This window comes from Physella acuta, unplaced genomic scaffold (assembly GCF_028476545.2).
Source record: "Physella acuta isolate Inbredline_101_S28 unplaced genomic scaffold, ASM2847654v3 ptg002227l, whole genome shotgun sequence".
Lineage (NCBI taxonomy): Eukaryota > Metazoa > Mollusca > Gastropoda > Physidae > Physella > Physella acuta.
In genome coordinates this window covers 53893-72617 of record NW_026733727.1, presented here as the reverse complement: position 1 = coordinate 72617, position 18725 = coordinate 53893, and the positions used below count along the sequence as shown (strand labels likewise).

The window sequence follows — 18725 nt, the reverse complement described above, 5'->3', positions numbered from 1 at the left end:
ATGGTTGCGTCAGATCACTCGACAGTTCAAAAAATATTTTATTTTATCTCCTTGGTCTTTCCTAAAGCTTGAAGTATTAATTGGCAATATTTATTTGTTTGTAAAAAAAATATTTATCTCTTTCGAAAAGCAAAGTATTTTTTTTTTCAATTTCAACTCTTAAATCCAATTCTAAATAATGTCTTGAAGTTTAAAAAAAAAGTTATTATAATAACCCCATATTGACTAATAAAATTGTTTATACTATCTATACAGAAAATTGTAAAGTTATAGAATTGATATATAGTGTGTAAAACATGTACACATCGATGCCTTATTTATTACAAGATTATGTTGTCTACATTACATAATGTAACCTTACATTATCGAAATATTGTACATATATTTATCTTTATTGTAATATGTTGACCTCCAATGAGTGTTACTAAATTAAATAATTTGTATCCATTCTTTTGCTTGTTTGTTTCGTTAAGTTGATCATGGTTAGTTTGTTTTTAGTTTTTAAAAAAGTAAAAACATTTTAAATTTAAAGAAAAAGAACAATTCAATTAGCATCTATCAAATTCGCAATTTCTTCATTTATATTATAAAACAAACATCTGATGACCCGTAAATTGTGTTACACACAAGCGATGCAGTTTTTAGCGGAAGGAGGGTCTTGCTTGTTGTGACAAAGGGTGGGGGAAGGGAATGGGCTTTGTAAAAGGCTAAAACTGCCGAAAAATATACAGCGCTTAAGATCGCCACATTTAAAAAAAAAAGAATAACGTATGTTTCCATATCATCAGAACCGCTGTAGTTGTTGTAAGTGGTGGTTAAATAAATATACTAAACCCAAAGTAACCAACCTAGTTTTTTATCTACCATCTTGAGATATATAGCTTTTAGATACCACACAACACGTTCGTAGCTAAATTGAATGTTTAATTCTTAGGTTTGGTAGTATTGAAAAGAATATTTATAATGTATTGAGTCGACAAAATTAAGACAAGAAAAATTAAAACTATTTAGACAATGTTTTAAAATATGGACCTATTATGAACGTTTAGAATTACGTTCAATTTTTTTTTGCCAACATTATTCCTAAACTTGAAACATTTTACTAAGTGCATGCAAATTTGAATACATATTTAGCCAACAATGTTGCTAAACCTGGACACAGCTAGTAAAACGGAGGAGTACGTATAAGGCACGGACGTCCAAAATAAAAACTGCGAAGCGGGGTCATTAAAGCCGTTGAACGTAACAGGGGTCGGTTGACCAAAGTGGTTCTCCTTCAACATGGCATCGTATCTGTCTTTGGGGATGTATCCCTGGGCCCCTAACAAGTGACTTTCTTTGGGGATCTTTGTCCAGTCTTCGATGGCCGTCCCGTTGAGGTACTCGAATCTGTTAGCGGGAAACGAGTATGGGATTGACTGGAGAAGAAAAAAAAAATGGACTTTTATTTATTGGAGTTAGATACAGTGGGCTTATAGTGTGGTATTGCTTGTTCTTTAAGGTACCTTAGTAAGTCTATCTTGTCTGTAATAAAAGTACGTTAGATTCAATAAAATGCTAAACTATTTAAAACACGTCAACCAATAATTGGTGTTCTAACTAACAGTAGCTAAACATGCTTAAGGGCATGCAAGACAGTTTTCTAAAAACAAACTATTTCGTTTAAATAATAAACCGGGAGTGATCTCCCCTAAACTTTCTCGAATATTCTTATATAAAATAACAGGGGATGGGAACTCGGGCTATAGACATGATTTTTAATCCATTTTAAATACTTAAAGTTTTAAAAATAGAATAAAATCTCGTAGACAAATTAATTGCACACCAAGTGAACGTGAAATAAAAAAGCGCATAATAGTGCGCAATATTATTATTACTTTTAAAATTTACATTAGTTTTTTGAGAAATCGGAAGTAGCGTAAAGTACTACTTCCAGTCAACGGAAATGACTCAAAATTTAATAGAAGGTAGAGAATTAGATCTTTTACTTACGTATGAAATTTCATTTATCTATCTGAAATAGTACTCAAGTTATAGGCTTTTGAAAAATTCAAAGTAGGAAAAGTACCACTTCCGGTTATCGGAAATCGCTCAAAAGTTGATACGGATCTACGATTTTGATTAAATACTTATATATGAAATTTCATCAACCTAGCTGTAACGGTACTCAAGTTATCGTGTTTACACACGGACACACACACACACAGACACACACACACACAGACACACAGACATACGGACAAGATTGCAAAATTATGTTTTTCCGTATCAGTGAGATGCAAAACGTCGAGATTTGCAAAAATCTCGATTTTTTTTTTTTGCACGATTACAAGACTTTCTCTATACTTCGTATATACGAGAAAGTAAAAATGTGCTTATACTTGTACTGGAAATTCCTTTACCAAATGATATCAGGTCCGAAGAAAAAATGGCGATTGAATGCCGCTGACACTTATCATTAGATATGATTAGATATCATTGGTCCATACGCGCTTACCACATTTTACTAATTAAGTTCAGTTTTACTTAAGCCTTTTTGCAAAAGTAAGGAACATTAATGGATCATTTTACATCACTGAGACCCTTTAGCCGGGGGGATAAAACTCAGTGTATTTTTGCTACTAGTAAAGTTGAATTTAAAAAAGGGCTTAACTATTTTTTTTTTACCAAAAGTGTATTTAATAAGCTCTTTTCATTTGGCCTCCTCACAAGAATATTTAAATGAAGGGCTCATGTTATACAAAGTACAGGTAGCTTTAATTTAGAGCCTGAGCTGTTTCCCAAAGTACTGTCCTTACCCCACAGCTTAGATAACTGACAAAAGTAATACGTGACAGCGAGTTTGTATCACTGGCTCTAGTTCCGGGGCCCATGTTACTCTCTCAAGTCGGGGAAAGTAATGATTTAGCATAATGCTAAATAAGAACTTAGCATAGTGCTGATTATCTCGTCCAGTGGCAAGATTAAGGACTTAGCATAATGCTGACTTTCAGGTCCAGTGGCAAGATTAAGGACTTAGCATATAGCTGATTATCATGTCCAGTGGCAAGATTAAGGACTTAGCATAATGCTGACTTTCAGGTCCAGTGGCAAGATTAAGGACTTAGCATAATGCTGACTTTCAGGTCCAGTGGCAAGATTAAGGACTTAGCATAATGCTGACTTTCAGGTCCAGTGGAAGATTAAGGACTTAGCATAATGCTGACTTTCAGGTCCAGTGGAAGATTAAGGACTTAGCATAATGCTGACTTTCAGGTCCAGTGGAAGATTAAGGACTTAGCATAATGCTGACTTTCAGGTCCAGTGGAAGATTAAGGACTTAGCATAATGCTGACTTTCAGGTCCAGTGGAAGATTAAGGACTTAGCATAATGCTGACTTTCAGGTCCAGTGGAAGATTAAGGACTTAGCATAGTGCTGATTATCCCGTCAAGTGGCAAGATTAAGGACTTAGCATAATGCTGTCTCGTCCCGTGCTTAGCTTTGATTAATGACTTAGTATAATGCTGACTATCCAGTCCCGTGTATTGTTCGTCTGCAACATTCTTCTCCGCTGCGGGAAAGGGGGAGGTGCACTTACGTGAGAACTTTTCGTGCAAACTGAGAAGATAACGTTCCATGGTTTGTACTTTCCATCAGTGGTGTGTTCCGCCAACCAGTTGATACATCCAGTTATGGTCGTTAGTACTTGTGGGGGTATGTCTGTGTCAGATTAAGACAGAGGGTGGCATGTGGGTGGGGGGAAAATCGTGAAATTAGTTTTAGAAAAATTGTAAAATGATAATTATTTAATAAAGTTAGAAAAGTTTAAACAGTGATTAGAAATAATAATTCGAAATTACATTTTTTTTGTTGATTGGAAAAATCTTGAATACATACATGTTACACTAATTACATATCCATGCTCCGCCACGGTAAATGTTTTTTTTATTAATGTACCAACTTGGGAACAGAACAAAACTAAAGACAAACACAAAAAGCACAAAAGAAAACGCAAACGCAAACAGAAATACAAACACAACGAAAACACAAACTCAAACACAACGCAAACTCAAACACAAAAGAAAACGCAAACATAAACACAAATGCAAATAAATACAAAAACACAATGCAAACCCAAACGCAAACACAAATGTAATCACAGACGCAACACACTAAAACAAAAACACAAAAGAGCACGCAAACTCAAACACAACGGTGATGCAAATGCAAACACAAACACAAACGCAAACACAAACAAAAGAAAATACAAACACATAAACAATGCAAAAAAAAAACGAATGCAAACGCAAACCCAAAAAAAAAATTACAAACGAAAACGCAAACATAAATGCGAACGCTAACGCAAATGCAACATGCGCCTGATTTAACTTAGTAAAGGACTATAATACCCCAACTTATCTATAATCTATTACACTCACTTTAACGAACGTAGGCGCAATAGCACTCACGGGGAGGCCCGGGGCCCGGGGCCCCAAATAGTACTATGTTGGGGCGCCGGAGGACACACTGGATTTGATTTAGTGGAGGACTAGTAAACCTTCTTATCCATCGCACTGTTTAAAAAAAACGTAGGCGCAATGACGCTCACAGGAAAGCCAGGCGTCAAATAGCACTCTGTCGAGGCGCTAGAGGACGCGCTGGTTTCAATATAGTGAACGTCTATATTAACCCATTTTATCCACAGCTTATGGCACTCTTAAAAATCAAAGTATGCACCATATCGCTAACAGGATAGCTCGTTTGACAGGCCTGATTCAATTTAGTGTTTTCAAAAAAATCATAAATCGTGTAATAATGCACTAAATGTAGAAAATAAATGATTTTCTTTATATATATATATATATATATATATATATATATATATATATATATATATATATATATATATATATATATATACTAATTCACTACTATTTAAATAACTGTAAAGAAAAGCGTGGATCACTTTATTATCTATTGGATTTCTTTATTTATGTTTAGGAAGTGACTCACGATTTTCTTTATAGTTATTTAAAAAGTAGTGTATTATTATGTTTTTAAAGAAAATCATTTATTTTCAACTTAATAGAGCATTATACATAAAAGCTTGTTATAAAACGTATTTTATGAATTTTTTCCCAGTTCTTTACGTTTTATTTTTTTTTTTACTTTCTCGTATAGAAAGTATAGAGAAACTAAGGTAATCGTGCAAAAAATCGCTGAAAAGTTGTTACTGATCTACTTATTTGATGTAATACTTATATATGAAATTTCATCAACCTAGCTTTAATGGTACTCATCCTGTTCATAGACATACACACACATACAGACACACACAGACATACATACAAGTTTGCAAAATTATATTTTTTTCCACTCAAGTAGGTCCTAAACTTCAAGATTCGTTAAAATCTCGATTCCGATTTTTTTCCACGATTACAATACTTGCTCTATACTCTGTATACGAGAAAGTAAAACGAAGACATATTCAATGTGTACACAAAAAAGTGTAACAACGGACCTTCTTTCCAGTGAGATGTTTTTGTTTCCTCATCATAAACACTCCAAGTGTAGATCAGGGCATTGGCCGCCATTGCTGTTGTAAAAATTCTATCCTCGCCCCGCACCTATTGTAAAAAGTACACCAAGATGGATATCTCTTCAATCCCTTTTAGTTGTATACACTAAAGTAAAATTCAACAAATGCTTTAAACCCATTGCTTAATTTGAAACCATTGCTTATTTAAAAAACCCATTGCTTAATTGAAAAAACCCATTGCTTAATTAAAAACCACTGCTTGCTTTAAAAACCCATTGCTTGATAAAAAACCCATTGCTTAGTTTAAAACAAACATCGATTTAATACAAAAAAAAACATTGCTTAGTAATAAAACCCATTCCTTAATTAAAAACCCATTTGTTAATTAATTATAATACCCATTTCTTAATTAAAATCATAATACACCCCAAAATTTAAGACGTAGGACCCACTCACTATAGGCTCATTCATTTCGTTGTAGTCCCCATTTCCAAGAAAATCGTCAAAATAAACTTTCTCCGTCAGCTCTGTTTTCGCTTTAGATAAAATTTGTTTTGTCATTTCGTTCTCTGCCGCAGTTTTAAACATATCATATACTTTGTCCAACACCTTTGGAAAAACAATATACTTATATAGAACTAATTGTCGGACAGTCCGTCCGTCTTTACGTCCGTCTGTCTGCCCGTCTGTCCGTCTGTCTCTCTGTCTACAAGATTTGCCACAATCCACAAATAAATAGAAAAACAAGCAAAAAAAACTGTAAACTAAATAAACGCTTATTTTTTAAAAAAAACCAAGATGGCGGAGACTAACCGGAACAGGAAGTGGACCCTTTCGTTTTGCTGTTTCTAGCACCGTCAGTGTCCTGGTTGCTAACCAGTAGAATTCCATCTCAGAAGGGTAGTAGACGAGGGCCAGATCTGGTCGGTCTGTTAGATTGTTCTTTATTTGGAACGCAACCAGAGATGACGTGTTCAAGTAGATTTGCTGTACAGGAATGGATTAAAAAATGGGGGCTTTGTTTTTACTTTCTTCAATATGCAATCTAGAGGGCAGTACTGTTATCATGGGGAAAATCGAAATCAAGATTTCAGGAAAGCTCGACTTTTTACACGTTCCTGTGTCGGAAAACCCCAATTTTACAATCTTTTTAAATATGTCTGTCTATGTGTGAACACAGCAGCTTCGTTAAGGAGGAAATCTATAATATAAGCGGCTAGGTAGTGTGTCAGTCCTTCCTTTCGTCATCGCTATAGATTTTGGAACCATAAAAGTAAACATCGCACCATACAGTGCTTTTCAGTGCGTCGCAGTGTCTTATTATAAATAACTAGACTTACCCGGTCATCCCTTGGATAACTGTGGGTTTCGGGGGGGGGGGGGGGGGGGGTCATCCATAAAAAAACATCACGTCTGTCACTTATCGTCACAAAAAACCAGACCCCACATTCAAAAAGATGTTTTTTATCTTTTAAAAACACCGATTTCGGACTATCCCTTCATATACTGACGTCACAGGTGACATACTCAACTCTACTTCACCTGCCCAGTGTCCCGCTAAGTCTCAGACAACATGTTTTTATCGTTTAAAAAAACGATTCCAACCGAGCATGTCTCTGACCACACTATCTTTTCATATGCTTAGGACAAAGAAACAGATGAACTCTACTTCACCTGCCCTGCATCCCGCCAAGTTCAGATAGGCAACTTTATCATTCACATCTCAAAAATAAAAAAAATTGTTCTATTACATCATCGGTATCTGTGTTGTACTTATTATAGTAAAGCGATTGCGTCATCAACAACGGCGTTCTGTTTACTTTCAACTAACTAAGGGACGCTACTCTGATTGACAGCATGAATAACGAAACCAAACATTAAAAAAAATTTAAAACGACATGTCTCGAACCCATGCCACCCCCATGGTAACCTAGTACACTATCACCTTAGCTACCTAGGCTCTTACATTGTTTGGATGTTATTACGTTATACATTTTACTTTTAGTGTGCGAATCAAATTTGATTTAAGCCCTAGATCTAGTATCTTTCAAATTAAATAAATTGTATCTAAATTAGCCAATTCCATAGCTAAACAAACAAAGATTTATATAAAATATAAAATAATGAAGCTCTAAAATAGTTTAGTAAATAGAAACTCATTATTATATAAATTTAAATAGAATGATCTATATTCTACGACTGATCTGCTTACTTAAGCCTAGTTTTTGCGTAGCTCTTGCTAGATATAGATTAGACATATTCTAAATCTAGATCTAGATAGATAAATCACAAAGATTTATATCAAGTATTTAAGGACTAAAGTAGTTAAATAAAGAAACTCAAAAATGTACTATGATTTTAAACTGGATTGTATTTTTAACAAATTAATCTTTGGTTTGACCTAGATTCTAGATCTAGATCTATAAATAACTTTCTTGGCCACCTGATATTTAGATCTATAAATATTTTTCTTGGACAAATTGTAGAGCTAGAGAAATGTATTGTAAAACTAAATGAAAAAGACAGTTGAAAATTGATATAAGTGTTGGAACGTAATAAAAACAGCAAACGGACGTATTGTTAAAGTCATAGCCGACAGAAAATTAGCTTTAGAACGCGTTAAACTTTTGAATGGGCCTATGATGGAAGCCGCCATATTAATGTACTAAAAAGTAAACAAATCAAGTGACGTCACTATTCAGTCAAAGAAAACCATTGTTTGAAAATTTTAAAATTGATGTGGTTAATCTACCTATGAATAAATCAATAAATTAATTAACGTCTTTAAATAAATTTGTGATTAACAGTCTGTCTGAAAAGACAAATTGTTTTCTACCTAATTACTATTCTACAGCTATCCACATAGAGCAGATTTTCTATAGTAGTCAATCGGACAAACAAATAAAGATTCAAACATGTAAACAAACTTGAGTTTTAGTAGTATATAGATATAGATAGATAGAAAGAGTGGGCCACTATAATAATAAGTATTTAAACAAGCGGCCCACGCTTTTAATTGTAGTGATATAAATAGTAGTGCACAGAGTTTCTTCCAGGCATCTCTTCGGGGGTGGCAAAGCCCCCCCCCCCCCCCCGAAAATTTTTTACCGCCCCCCCCCCCCCGAACGAAATGAAATTTATATAATTTATATAGAAAATATATACTTTTAACAGTGTCCGCCCCCCCCCCCGAAGAAAGTTTACCGCCCCCCCCCCCCCCCCCGAAGATTTCAAGTGCCCCCCCCCGGAGAAAAAAGTCTGGAAGAAACACTGGTAGTGCATTAATATATTTAAAGAAAGTAATTTTTTATATATAACCGCAGATTTATTATATTTTTAAAAATTATTTGATATTTAATAAACATTGTATTATTTTCTTCTTTTTAGTGCATTTATAAAAGCTTGTAATTTTAAACGTTTTTATGTATTTATTATTTTTAATATTCAACTCACTCTCAATAATTTAAGTTAATTTTTTTTATTACTACCGCATTGATTATTATATGTTAAGGTTCATAAGTAAAATAGAAAAATGTTAAGATTATTTATATTATTTTCTAATTAGTCTATGATCTCTCAAAATCACTATTTTTTTGTTTTTGTTTTTTGGTGTTAACAGATGGTGAAACTTTAGAATTATAGTATTAGAGAATGCTGGAAAGACTCTATCGGGGCGCGGACGCTTGGGAAAAGTGTGTTTTTCCCGGTGATTCTACATTGCCAATGTGTTTTCTTAGAATCATAAAAGTAAACACCACTTGCCGTACATTCATTTGCATCGCATTATTTTATTGTAAGTTATGGAGTAGGATCTATTTATTTGACTTTTTTATGCTGGAAAGGCTCTCGTTGGGCGCAGACGCCTACAAAAGCGTGTTGTTCGGTGGTGATTCTAATGTTGCGGTTGTGTTGTGGTTGTGTTGTGGTTGTGTTGTGGTTGTGTTGTGGTTGTGTTGTGGATGTGTTGTGGTTGTGTTGTGGTTGTGTCGTGGTTGTGTTGGGGTTGTGTTGTGGTTGTGTTGTGGTTGTGTTGTGGTTGTGTTGTGGTTGTGTTGTGGTTGTGTTGTGGTTGTGTTGTGGTTGTGTTGTGGATGTGTTGTGGTTGTGTCGTGGTTGTGTTGTGGTTGTGTTGTGGTTGTGTTGTGGTTGTGTTGTGGTTGTGGTTGTGTTGTGGTTGTGTTGTGGTTGTGTTGTGGTTGTGTTCTGGTTGTGTATTGGTTGTGTTGTGGATGTGTTATGGTTGTGTTGTGGTTGTGTTGTGGTTGTGTTGTGGTTGTGTTGTGGTTGTGTTGTGGTTGTGTTGTGGTTGTGTTGTGGTTGTGTTGTGGTTGTGTTGTGGTTGTGTTGTGGTTGTGTTGTGGTTGTGTTGTGGTTGTGTTGTGGTTGTGTTGTGGTTGTGTTGTGTTGTGGTTGTGTTGTGGTTCTGTTGTGGTTGTGTTGTGGTTGTGTTGTGGTTGTGTTGTGGTTGTGTTGTGGTTCTGTTGTGGTTGTGTTGTGGTTGTGTTGTGGTTGTGTTGTGGTTGTGTTGTGGTTGTGTTGTGGTTGTGTTGTGGTTGTGTTGTGGTTTTGTTGTGGTTGTGTTGTGGTTGTGTTGTGGTTGTGTTGTGGTTGTGTTGTGGTTGTGTTGTGGTTGTGTTGTGGTTTTGTTGTGGTTGTGTTGTGGTTGTGTTGTGGTTGTGTTGTGTTGTGGATGTGTTGTGGATGTGTTGTATAGATCAGAAACTAGATTTCCCTCTCTTGTAGTTTTAGGTTCAGAAAATTTAAATGACTAGTTTTGTCTACAGCAGAGGCCAGTTTGTATACCCACTCTTCATCAGACATTAATGGCTGTTGATTGCCTTTACTTTCCAAAAAGTAACCTATTTCTTTTCTTAACTTAAATACTCTGCTCGGAACATTCTCACACCTTAAATATCGCACTGCTGTGTATTATGGTAAATCGTGCGATTCTGTGTTTGTATTTGAAAGTCACAATGTTTTAACTCATGTCTACAACACGGTGGGGAATGGTATTTGCACTCAAAGCTAGATTTTCAAACTGTTTAAAATTTTCTGGGCAAATTTCCTCAGCCACATCAAATTTTTTCCATGGACAAAAAATTCTCTACGGGCCGGATGAGAGGACCTCGAGGGTCGCATCCGGCCCTGGGACCGTAGTTTGGAGACCCCTGCTATAGAGGGTCAATAAACTTTGAGCTGACGTCAATAGAAAATCCGTGCTGAGGTTAATGTTGTAACAAATGTGTCTTGAACTACGACCCTCGGGACACTTCCCCGCCACCCACACCTCCCCTTAGTCAAAAAGAAATAATTTGTGGCTTAAACAACAGTGACGTCATCACCTCAATCTCCGGGTCCATTAAAACATCTGGCTGACCACGCCGGACAGTACCAATGACGTCATGCCGTAGATGGTGTCGGCCCCGACTGTGACGTCCACGGTGTTAACCAGGTAGGGCATGATGACCCCCTTGTAGAACAACGTCCGCTGTTCTTCAATGGACTCGGTCTGTCGGATAAATGTGATTGGTCAGCTTCATGGGTAGGATAATGACCTGAATAAAGCTTTGACTTATGATGAAAAAAAAAATGTCACCACGTTTACGTGAACAAGTTTAAAAACACAAATAACATGCATACGTTTCAAATTTCATGTTTGTTTTACGTAAACTAAAATAAATCACTTTTCTGAAAAGCCCAAAACTTTTTATTTCAATAAAGCGCTTAATTTTACGTCAAACGCGATTATTAATCATCGGTAAAAGATTAATGTTTAGCGTAATTTAACGATGCAGGATTTAAGTATTTGAAAAAAATATAATTTACAATTATATGCGTAAACTTTATGGTAACATTTTTATAAAAACAGTTGAAAAGTCTGTATCGTTCAAATTTTAATATATGTACTAAGTAAACTGAATATATATATATATATATATATATATATATATATATATATATATATATATATATATATATATATATATATATATATATATATATATATATATATATAGATATATATATATATATGTGTGTGTGTGTGTGTGTGTATTGTGTGTGTGTGTTTGCGTGTGCGTGTGTGTGTGGGGTGTGGGTGTGTGTGTGTGTGGGGGTGTGTGTGTGTGGGTGTGTGTGTGGGTGTGTTTGCGTGTGCGTGTACGTATGCGTGTGCGCGTGTGCTTGTGCATGTGCGTGTGCGTGTGTGCGTGTGCGTGTGTGGGTGGGTGGGTGGATGTGTGTGTGGGTGTGTGTGTGTGCATGTGCGTGTGCGTGTGTGTGTGTGGAGTATACGAAGAAATGTTATGCGATGGTCAAAAAATGATGTCACAAAATTTTAGCTGTCAAAAAAACAATATTTCTGACATCATTCGTTTTTTTAGCGCAATTTCCATTCTGGAGAATTGCGTTTATTAACTCGTCATTTCTGGGAATGGATGGATGGATGGATGAATGTGTGTCCGGGCTTTAAGTCGTATCTCCTCCTCAACGAAGCAATATCGATGACTAGTTCCAAAAGCAATTATGTTAAGCAAGTTACGAGAATGAGCATAGGCCATAAAAATTCCGGGTTTCTTTCATGTATTTCCCGTAAAAGCCAAAAAACCTCGAAAAAATGCAGTTTTTGGCCCATATCTCGGCAACCAGACCACTTAGCGACTTGAAACATGTACCAATCGATTCCTGCCATAATTTAGAACAATATTGCCGAAGAAAGTTTTCAAAAATATCCTCTCGTTCGGTCACAAATTTTAAAATTACATAAACACCTACAAACCGATCGCTCTTCTAGCTTGAACGCACCCCATCATTATACGTCAGAGCTATTTTTAGATAAAATAAGGAAATTGCGCATAAATGTCACTAGACTTTTTTAATTAACTTGCGCGCCTACTGAACGTGATGGCGCAGCCATGGAACGCGATGATGCATCTATTGAACGTGATGACGCGTGTGGTGTGGTTGTATATACATGCCGGAAGTAGAGATCTATCATCTTAATGATTATCATGTTGATAATCAAGTTCAACTAATCAATGGTTTTATTAACCCTGCTCTTGATTTCAAGGTGCTTAGTTTAGTTAGTAGTTAGGTCTATTTAATAAAAAACGTTTTAATAACTAACCAATGGTTTTACTAACCCTGCTCTTGATTTACGCTACGACAGAGCTATTTTTAGATAACATAAGGAAATTGCGCTAAAATTGTCACTAGACTTTTTAATTAACTTGTTTTCTTATTTTCCTACTTTATTTCGCAACAAAAATAAACATTATGTACTGTGCCACATTCCACAAGACTCTCTTGGAGCGTGACATAATTTCTGATCTGCTCCATGCTGTTTATGGGGTACAATCATTTAATTTCTCTAAAACCTACCCATGTTGAAACTAGTGCTATGTCAGAGCCTTCAGATTGAGCCTGGTCCAGAAATTTTCTCATGTGAAAATAAGACCTGGGGTCGATTGTGTTGACATTGGGATCACTGGAGAAAGGTCTGTAGGCGTATTTCTTTAAGGCGTCGAATACTGGTTGGATTAAAAAAATTTAAAAAGTCTTAGATAAGATGAAATAAAAATAAAATGTAATCATGTGTTTTGCTAAGAATGTTTGGAGAAAGACTGCTATTTCGTGGGGATAGCAAGATAGAGATTAACGTACTGACCTAAATTTTATGTATAAAATTGTTCGTCGAAAAAGAATAAAAGTATTGTTTTTTATAACTTACAGACGCATAGCGAGGGGAGGGGGGGGGGGGGGGGCAGGGGGGACATATGTACCCGGGCGCCGACCTTAGGGCTGGCGCCAAATTGAAAGTTTGAGGGGGAAGGGTCGCTACGCCTCTGATTACTTACACTATTTCGTTGTTAATCTAACAAAATATATTTCAATTAAATTTATTTAATTTATACAGATTAGATGATAATAATTAGACACTATTTGTTAAATGTCAAATTTCCAAATGTAGTTGATTTTCCTATAGCATAGGTTAAATGGTGCAAAATAAAACAATTATACAAAACGTTGGTCATTTGGCCATTAAAAGGTGTAAGAGAATTCGTGCGCGATATACAGATAGAAAGGCAGACAAACAGAGGGTAAGAAAGAACAGAAGACAAACAGAGAGACATAGAAGCAGACATAGAAACATGCATAGAAACAGGCATAGAACAGACATAGAAACAGACAGACAGACAGACAGACAGACAGACAGACAGACAGACAGACAGACAGACAGACAGACAGACGGACGGACGGACGGACGGACGGACGGACGGACGGACGGACGGACGGACGGACGGACGGACGGACGGACGGACGGACGGACGGACGGACGGACGGACGGACGGACGGACGGACGGACGGACGGACGGACGGACGGACGGACGGACAGACAGACAGACAGACAGACAGACAGACAGACAGACAGACCGGAAGTGATGTTCGTGTTGTCTTCACTCCACAGCTCCCAGCCCGTCTTTAGCTGGTCCCTCATCTCAAACAGCAACGATCCGACTCCCATGTAGACAAAGGTGTCATCAAAGTCGGTCGGGATGTACTGGGTCAATTGAAATAGAGCCCTACCAGAAACCAAAGGTAAGGTATTTTTATACTTGATTTGATCTTTGGCGATTAGATGTTGAGATGTTGCGGATGACGTTTATTAATTACAAAAATTTATCACCCTTCGCATAAATTCTAATTGTGTCTGAAAATTACTTTCTTTAGTCCTTTAGCACTAATTAATTCACCTGATAAATTACAAAACACAATTACTTACCTTAAAAAAAAAATCATTACATCAAGGGAAAAATACTTTATTATTGATAAAGTGTAATGTGATAGGTAAAACACGGATATTTTAAATACATTTTATTTATATACACCGAAAATACTGTTTACTAAGTATTATTTGTAATCTATAAATGTTTAGGAGCCGCTCCAAAATATCCTCTATGTTTACTTCTATCTATTGGTTGGCGGATAAGAGTGGTGTATTATAATCGTTCATGAAATTGAATCAAACGCCCCGGCAGGGTACGATTTGGCACCCTGAACTATCATATGAGCATAATAGTGCATAGTTTAGTTTTAAACACAGCGATAGACTATAAATAAAAAAGGTAACTATTTTTGTTCACTAAATCGAATCCACGGCGTTCTCCGGCGCCCTCACAGGTTGTTATTTGGCGCCTCGAGCTTTTCGGTGAGCTCTATGGCGCCCTCGTTCGTTTTAAACATTGCGATTGACTATGGATAAGAAGGGTTACTATAGTCCTTCACTAAATCTGGCGCCTCCATATGGTGCTATTTCTCGCCGCGGGCCTTCACTTGAGCGCTATGGCAACTACTTCGGTTTAAACTGTGCGATAGACTAAGGATAAGATGGAGTATTATAGTCGCTTACTAAATTGAATCAGGGAGGTCCGCCGGCGCACCGGCATGGTGGGATATGGTGCCCGGGTTATACTATGAGCACTATGCTTTTATGTTTGCATTTGAGTTTGTGTTTATGTTTTGCGTTATTTTTTTTGCGTTAAGATTTGCGCGTTTGTTTGCGTTTCTGTTTGAGTTTGCTTTTGTAAATGCGTAAGTGTTTGCATTTAATTTTATTTTTGCATTTACGTTTGAGTTTTCTTTTGTGTTTGCGGTAATGTTTGCGTTTATGTTTGTGTTTGCGTTTTTGTTTATGTTTATGTTTGCGTTTTTGTTTTTGTTTGCTTTTGTGTTTTCGTTCGTGTTTTCATTTGTGTTTGCTTTTGTGTTTTTTTTTTGTTTTTTTTTGTGTTTTGGTTGTGTTTGGTTGGGATTAGGGTTAGTACAAAAGTAACATATTTCCTAAAGCCGGGCAGTGCCGCGTATATGCTGCTTAATAAACACTCAAGTCATGGTTCTTTAGTGGTAGGTATTTCATAGGCCAGTGCAGGGCCTGGCCGGACGGCTGAAGTCTAATAATTTTGCTTCATCTTTATGTCTATGTGTAATATAGTACCTTAATCTCTCAGTGTCTACACGACAGCAGCAAAAAGTAAATGGTTGATTTTTATTGTTGCGATTCTCGTATGATATTAAATTAAACGGACAGAAGATGCTGACTCAATTCAAAGGAAAATATTTACAACAAACAAAAAACATTGAAAACATCTCTTGATACTCACTTTTCGCCTAGTGTGGTGTATAACACTTTTAGTAGGTTATCCGGCGCCAATCCGTTGAGTAAAGCTTCTACAAATTTCATGGGTATGAGTTTTAATATCTGTAAAAGGCTCTGAAACGATGAAAAGAAGTAGGAGCTGTTACGAAGTGTTATCAAAACTAGAGTTATTGGATTTGGATACGTTTAAATTTAAGGGCCGGGTCGTTCGAATCAAATAACTCAACAAGCGTGTTTCTAGTCTGTGTTACAATTAATTTCCTGAGCAGGGGGGCGAGGTGCTTGGCGGATTTAAAAAGAAGGGCTGACAAGGCAAGAACCTGGGGCCGCATATTTTAAAGGCCCAAAAGTTGTCTCCCTCGAACCATAGTGAATTTCATTTTCTAAGCGGTTCGGTAGTATTGCTGGAAAGGTTAATGTTTTTATATTTAAATTAATTCTAATTTTACTCTTTCTTTTCAAATTACCAAATGCAACTCTTTTTAATGTGACTTCAAACCCGAATACATTCTTTTGTCAAAATCAGCAGTTATCCCTTGTTGCCCAGACATTGTTTACTTGTATCGGCTGGTAGACTTTCCAAAAATACTAACGCCTGAGAGAATCTTTATTTCTAACGATTGAATAGATTACTTGCATAGTTTTATTAAAACTCACACAGCAACCTCATTCAAACAAATATGTCAATGGTTCATTCCCTTACAGAATGTCGGCAAGCGACAACGCTATATATATATATATATATATATATATATATATATATATATATATATATATATATATATATATATATATATATATATATATATATATATATATATATATATATATATATATATATATATATATATATATATATATATATATATATATATAAAATGGCTCTCAGATACGAGCGAATTGCAGTACGAGCAATGTTAGGGGAGAACGTGCCACGTATGTGTACATACCACTTGGTTTTCTTCTCCAGTATGCCAGTAGTTAACCGTTTCATCGTAGTACTGCGTAAAGAAAGACATGAGTGACGTGTTATATGCAGCGTTCTGGTCTTGGAAGTCCTCAAAAAACTGTGAATAATGATATAAAGTAAAGCGCCATAGTAGTATGGAGTACAAAAAGTGCCAAATGGTTGGCTCGCTATAACTACGCCACCATTTGGTGTACTTGTTATTATTTTCAGAAAGTATTACTACACACTAGATAAACATTGTTTATAGGTAGCAAAATAATACTAGTATAGAACGGCGTGGCCTTAGCGGTAGAGCGATAAGCTGCTAATCCGAAAGTCTCGAGTTCGAATCATTAGAACTTCCCTGAGTCCACCCAGCTCTGAATGGTACCTAACTCATGTTAGGGACAGTAAAGGCATCTGTGCAAAGTGCTGAACATATTTTCCTTTCACATGCCGAGGTCAAGAAAAATATCATCTCTATTTCATTTACCTAATGGATCTCTAGATCTAAAGAGGATTCTTTATTTTACTTTAAATAAGAAATAAAATATTAGATCACGAGGTAGGGCGAGCGCCCAGCGTGGATCGCCAGCTGTACACTTTTTTGGTACGTGGTTTGAGTTCCTGGACTCGACATAAAATCTTGGAACTTTATATATCGAATCATGCAACAGTTTCGTCGATGCTTCTTGAATGTATTATGCGACACGAAGATTTAGGGATAGTTTTTAGCTCAAATGTATAACTTTTTTTTTAATGAATGGCGCACAAATACATAGAACTCATTATCGCTTACATTGACAGACAGCGCTAACTGATCGTCGGAAAGCTTCGGGGCGTTGCCGTACTTGAAGGCCTCGAGGAGGGTAGACATGATCAAGGCGTTGGCGAACATGTTGTTGTCGACGACGGTGAGGAGTCGGCGCGCCTCTGCCATGATCGGAGATCCATTAAAGTTGAACCTTAACTCTTGGGTGTACACGCCCTTGTTGCGGTGCCATTGTTTAAATTCGATATAAGGAACCTCCTCCTTGGCCTGTGGGTTAGATAAATATCTGCGTCATGGGTGAGTAAACCCTGGGATCGCTGATTAACACCATTATTTTAGGCGGCTTTTAAATTGTATTATATGAAAGAACCACTTAAAATATTTAATAAGCAAAACAGCCACGAATAATTTGACATCAGATAAAAGGTCTTTCATTCAAACTAAACCGGGTGTGATCTCCCCTCAACTTTCTCGAATATTCTTATATAGCACTACTTTATGGGGGGTGGCTACTCGGGATATAGACAAGATTTGAAATCCATTTTGAATTACTTAAACTTTTAAAAATAGAATAGAATCTCGTAGAAAAAAAGAATTGTGCACCAAGTGAACGACAAATAATATGTGTATAATAGTGCAGAATATTATTAGTACTTTAAAAATTCCTATGCGCATTTGAGAAATCGGCATTAGCGTAAATTAATACTTCCGATCAACGGAACTTACTCAAAATTAGATAGATGACGGAGAGTTAGATATTCTACCTACATGTGAAATGTCATTTATCTATCTGAAGCTCTACTGAAGTCGTAAGCTTTTGAAAAACTAAAAGAAGAATAAGTTCCACTTCCGTTTATAGGAAATCGCTGAAAAGTTGAGTCAGAACTATAAATTTGATATAATACTTAGATATGAAACTTCATCAACCTAACTGTAACGGTACTCAAGTTATCGTGTTCACAGACACACACACACGCATACACACATACACACAGACATACGGACAAAATTGCAAAACTATCTTTTTTTCGACTCAGGGAAATGTAAAACGTCGAGATTTGTGAAAATCTCGATTTCGAATTTTTACACGATTACAATACTTCTTCTATAGGCCTACTTCGTATACGAGAAAGTAAAAAGTACCAGCTATCAATATTCTAAATCACAAAAAATATTTCGATTTTTTTTTTGCACGATTTCAATACTTCCTCTATACTTCGTATACGAGAAAGTAAAAAGTACCAGCTGTCAATATTCTAAATCACAAAAATTACTCTGGACCTAACTTTAACCGTGATATTAAAAACGATGCAGGCAACAGAAAACTT

The 18725-nt window shown here is 36.2% G+C and overlaps 1 protein-coding gene across 2 annotated transcripts; it reads right to left on the bottom strand.

Moving 5' to 3' along the window:
- Window positions 1-1110: 1110 nt before the first annotated feature.
- Window positions 1111-17654, bottom strand: LOC131932598 (uncharacterized). Of its 2 annotated transcripts, XM_059289529.1 has the most exons (7): window positions 17425-17654; window positions 16627-16743; window positions 15681-15790; window positions 13954-14102; window positions 12901-13049; window positions 10863-11029; window positions 6371-6507 (listed from the first exon to the last, which is right to left on the bottom strand). In XM_059289529.1, exons 1-6 carry the CDS (start codon window positions 17563-17565, stop codon window positions 10880-10882), a joined length of 816 nt encoding a protein of 271 aa, XP_059145512.1. In that variant the 5' UTR covers window positions 17566-17654; the 3' UTR covers window positions 6371-6507; window positions 10863-10879. The 2 variants fall into 2 exon arrangements, with proteins under 2 accessions (XP_059145511.1, XP_059145512.1); XM_059289528.1 differs by lacking the exons at window positions 12901-13049; window positions 13954-14102; window positions 15681-15790; window positions 16627-16743; window positions 17425-17654 and adding exons at window positions 1111-1418; window positions 3580-3701; window positions 5503-5608; window positions 5977-6129 and having other exon boundaries at window positions 6334-6507; window positions 10863-11005.
- Window positions 17655-18725: the final 1071 nt, after the last annotated feature.

What these genes read in the sequence shown, in the direction of transcription:
- LOC131932598 (XM_059289528.1), bottom strand. An exon ending in AGGGTCCACTTCCTGTTCCG is followed by an intron (nt 6,130 to 6,333) that starts GTTAGTCTCCGC and finishes GTTTTTCCAAAG; the next exon opens with GTGTTGGACAAAGTATATGA. An exon ending in AACATCTCACTGGAAAGAAG is followed by an intron (nt 3,702 to 5,502) that starts GTCCGTTGTTAC and finishes AATCTGACACAG; the next exon opens with ACATACCCCCACAAGTACTA.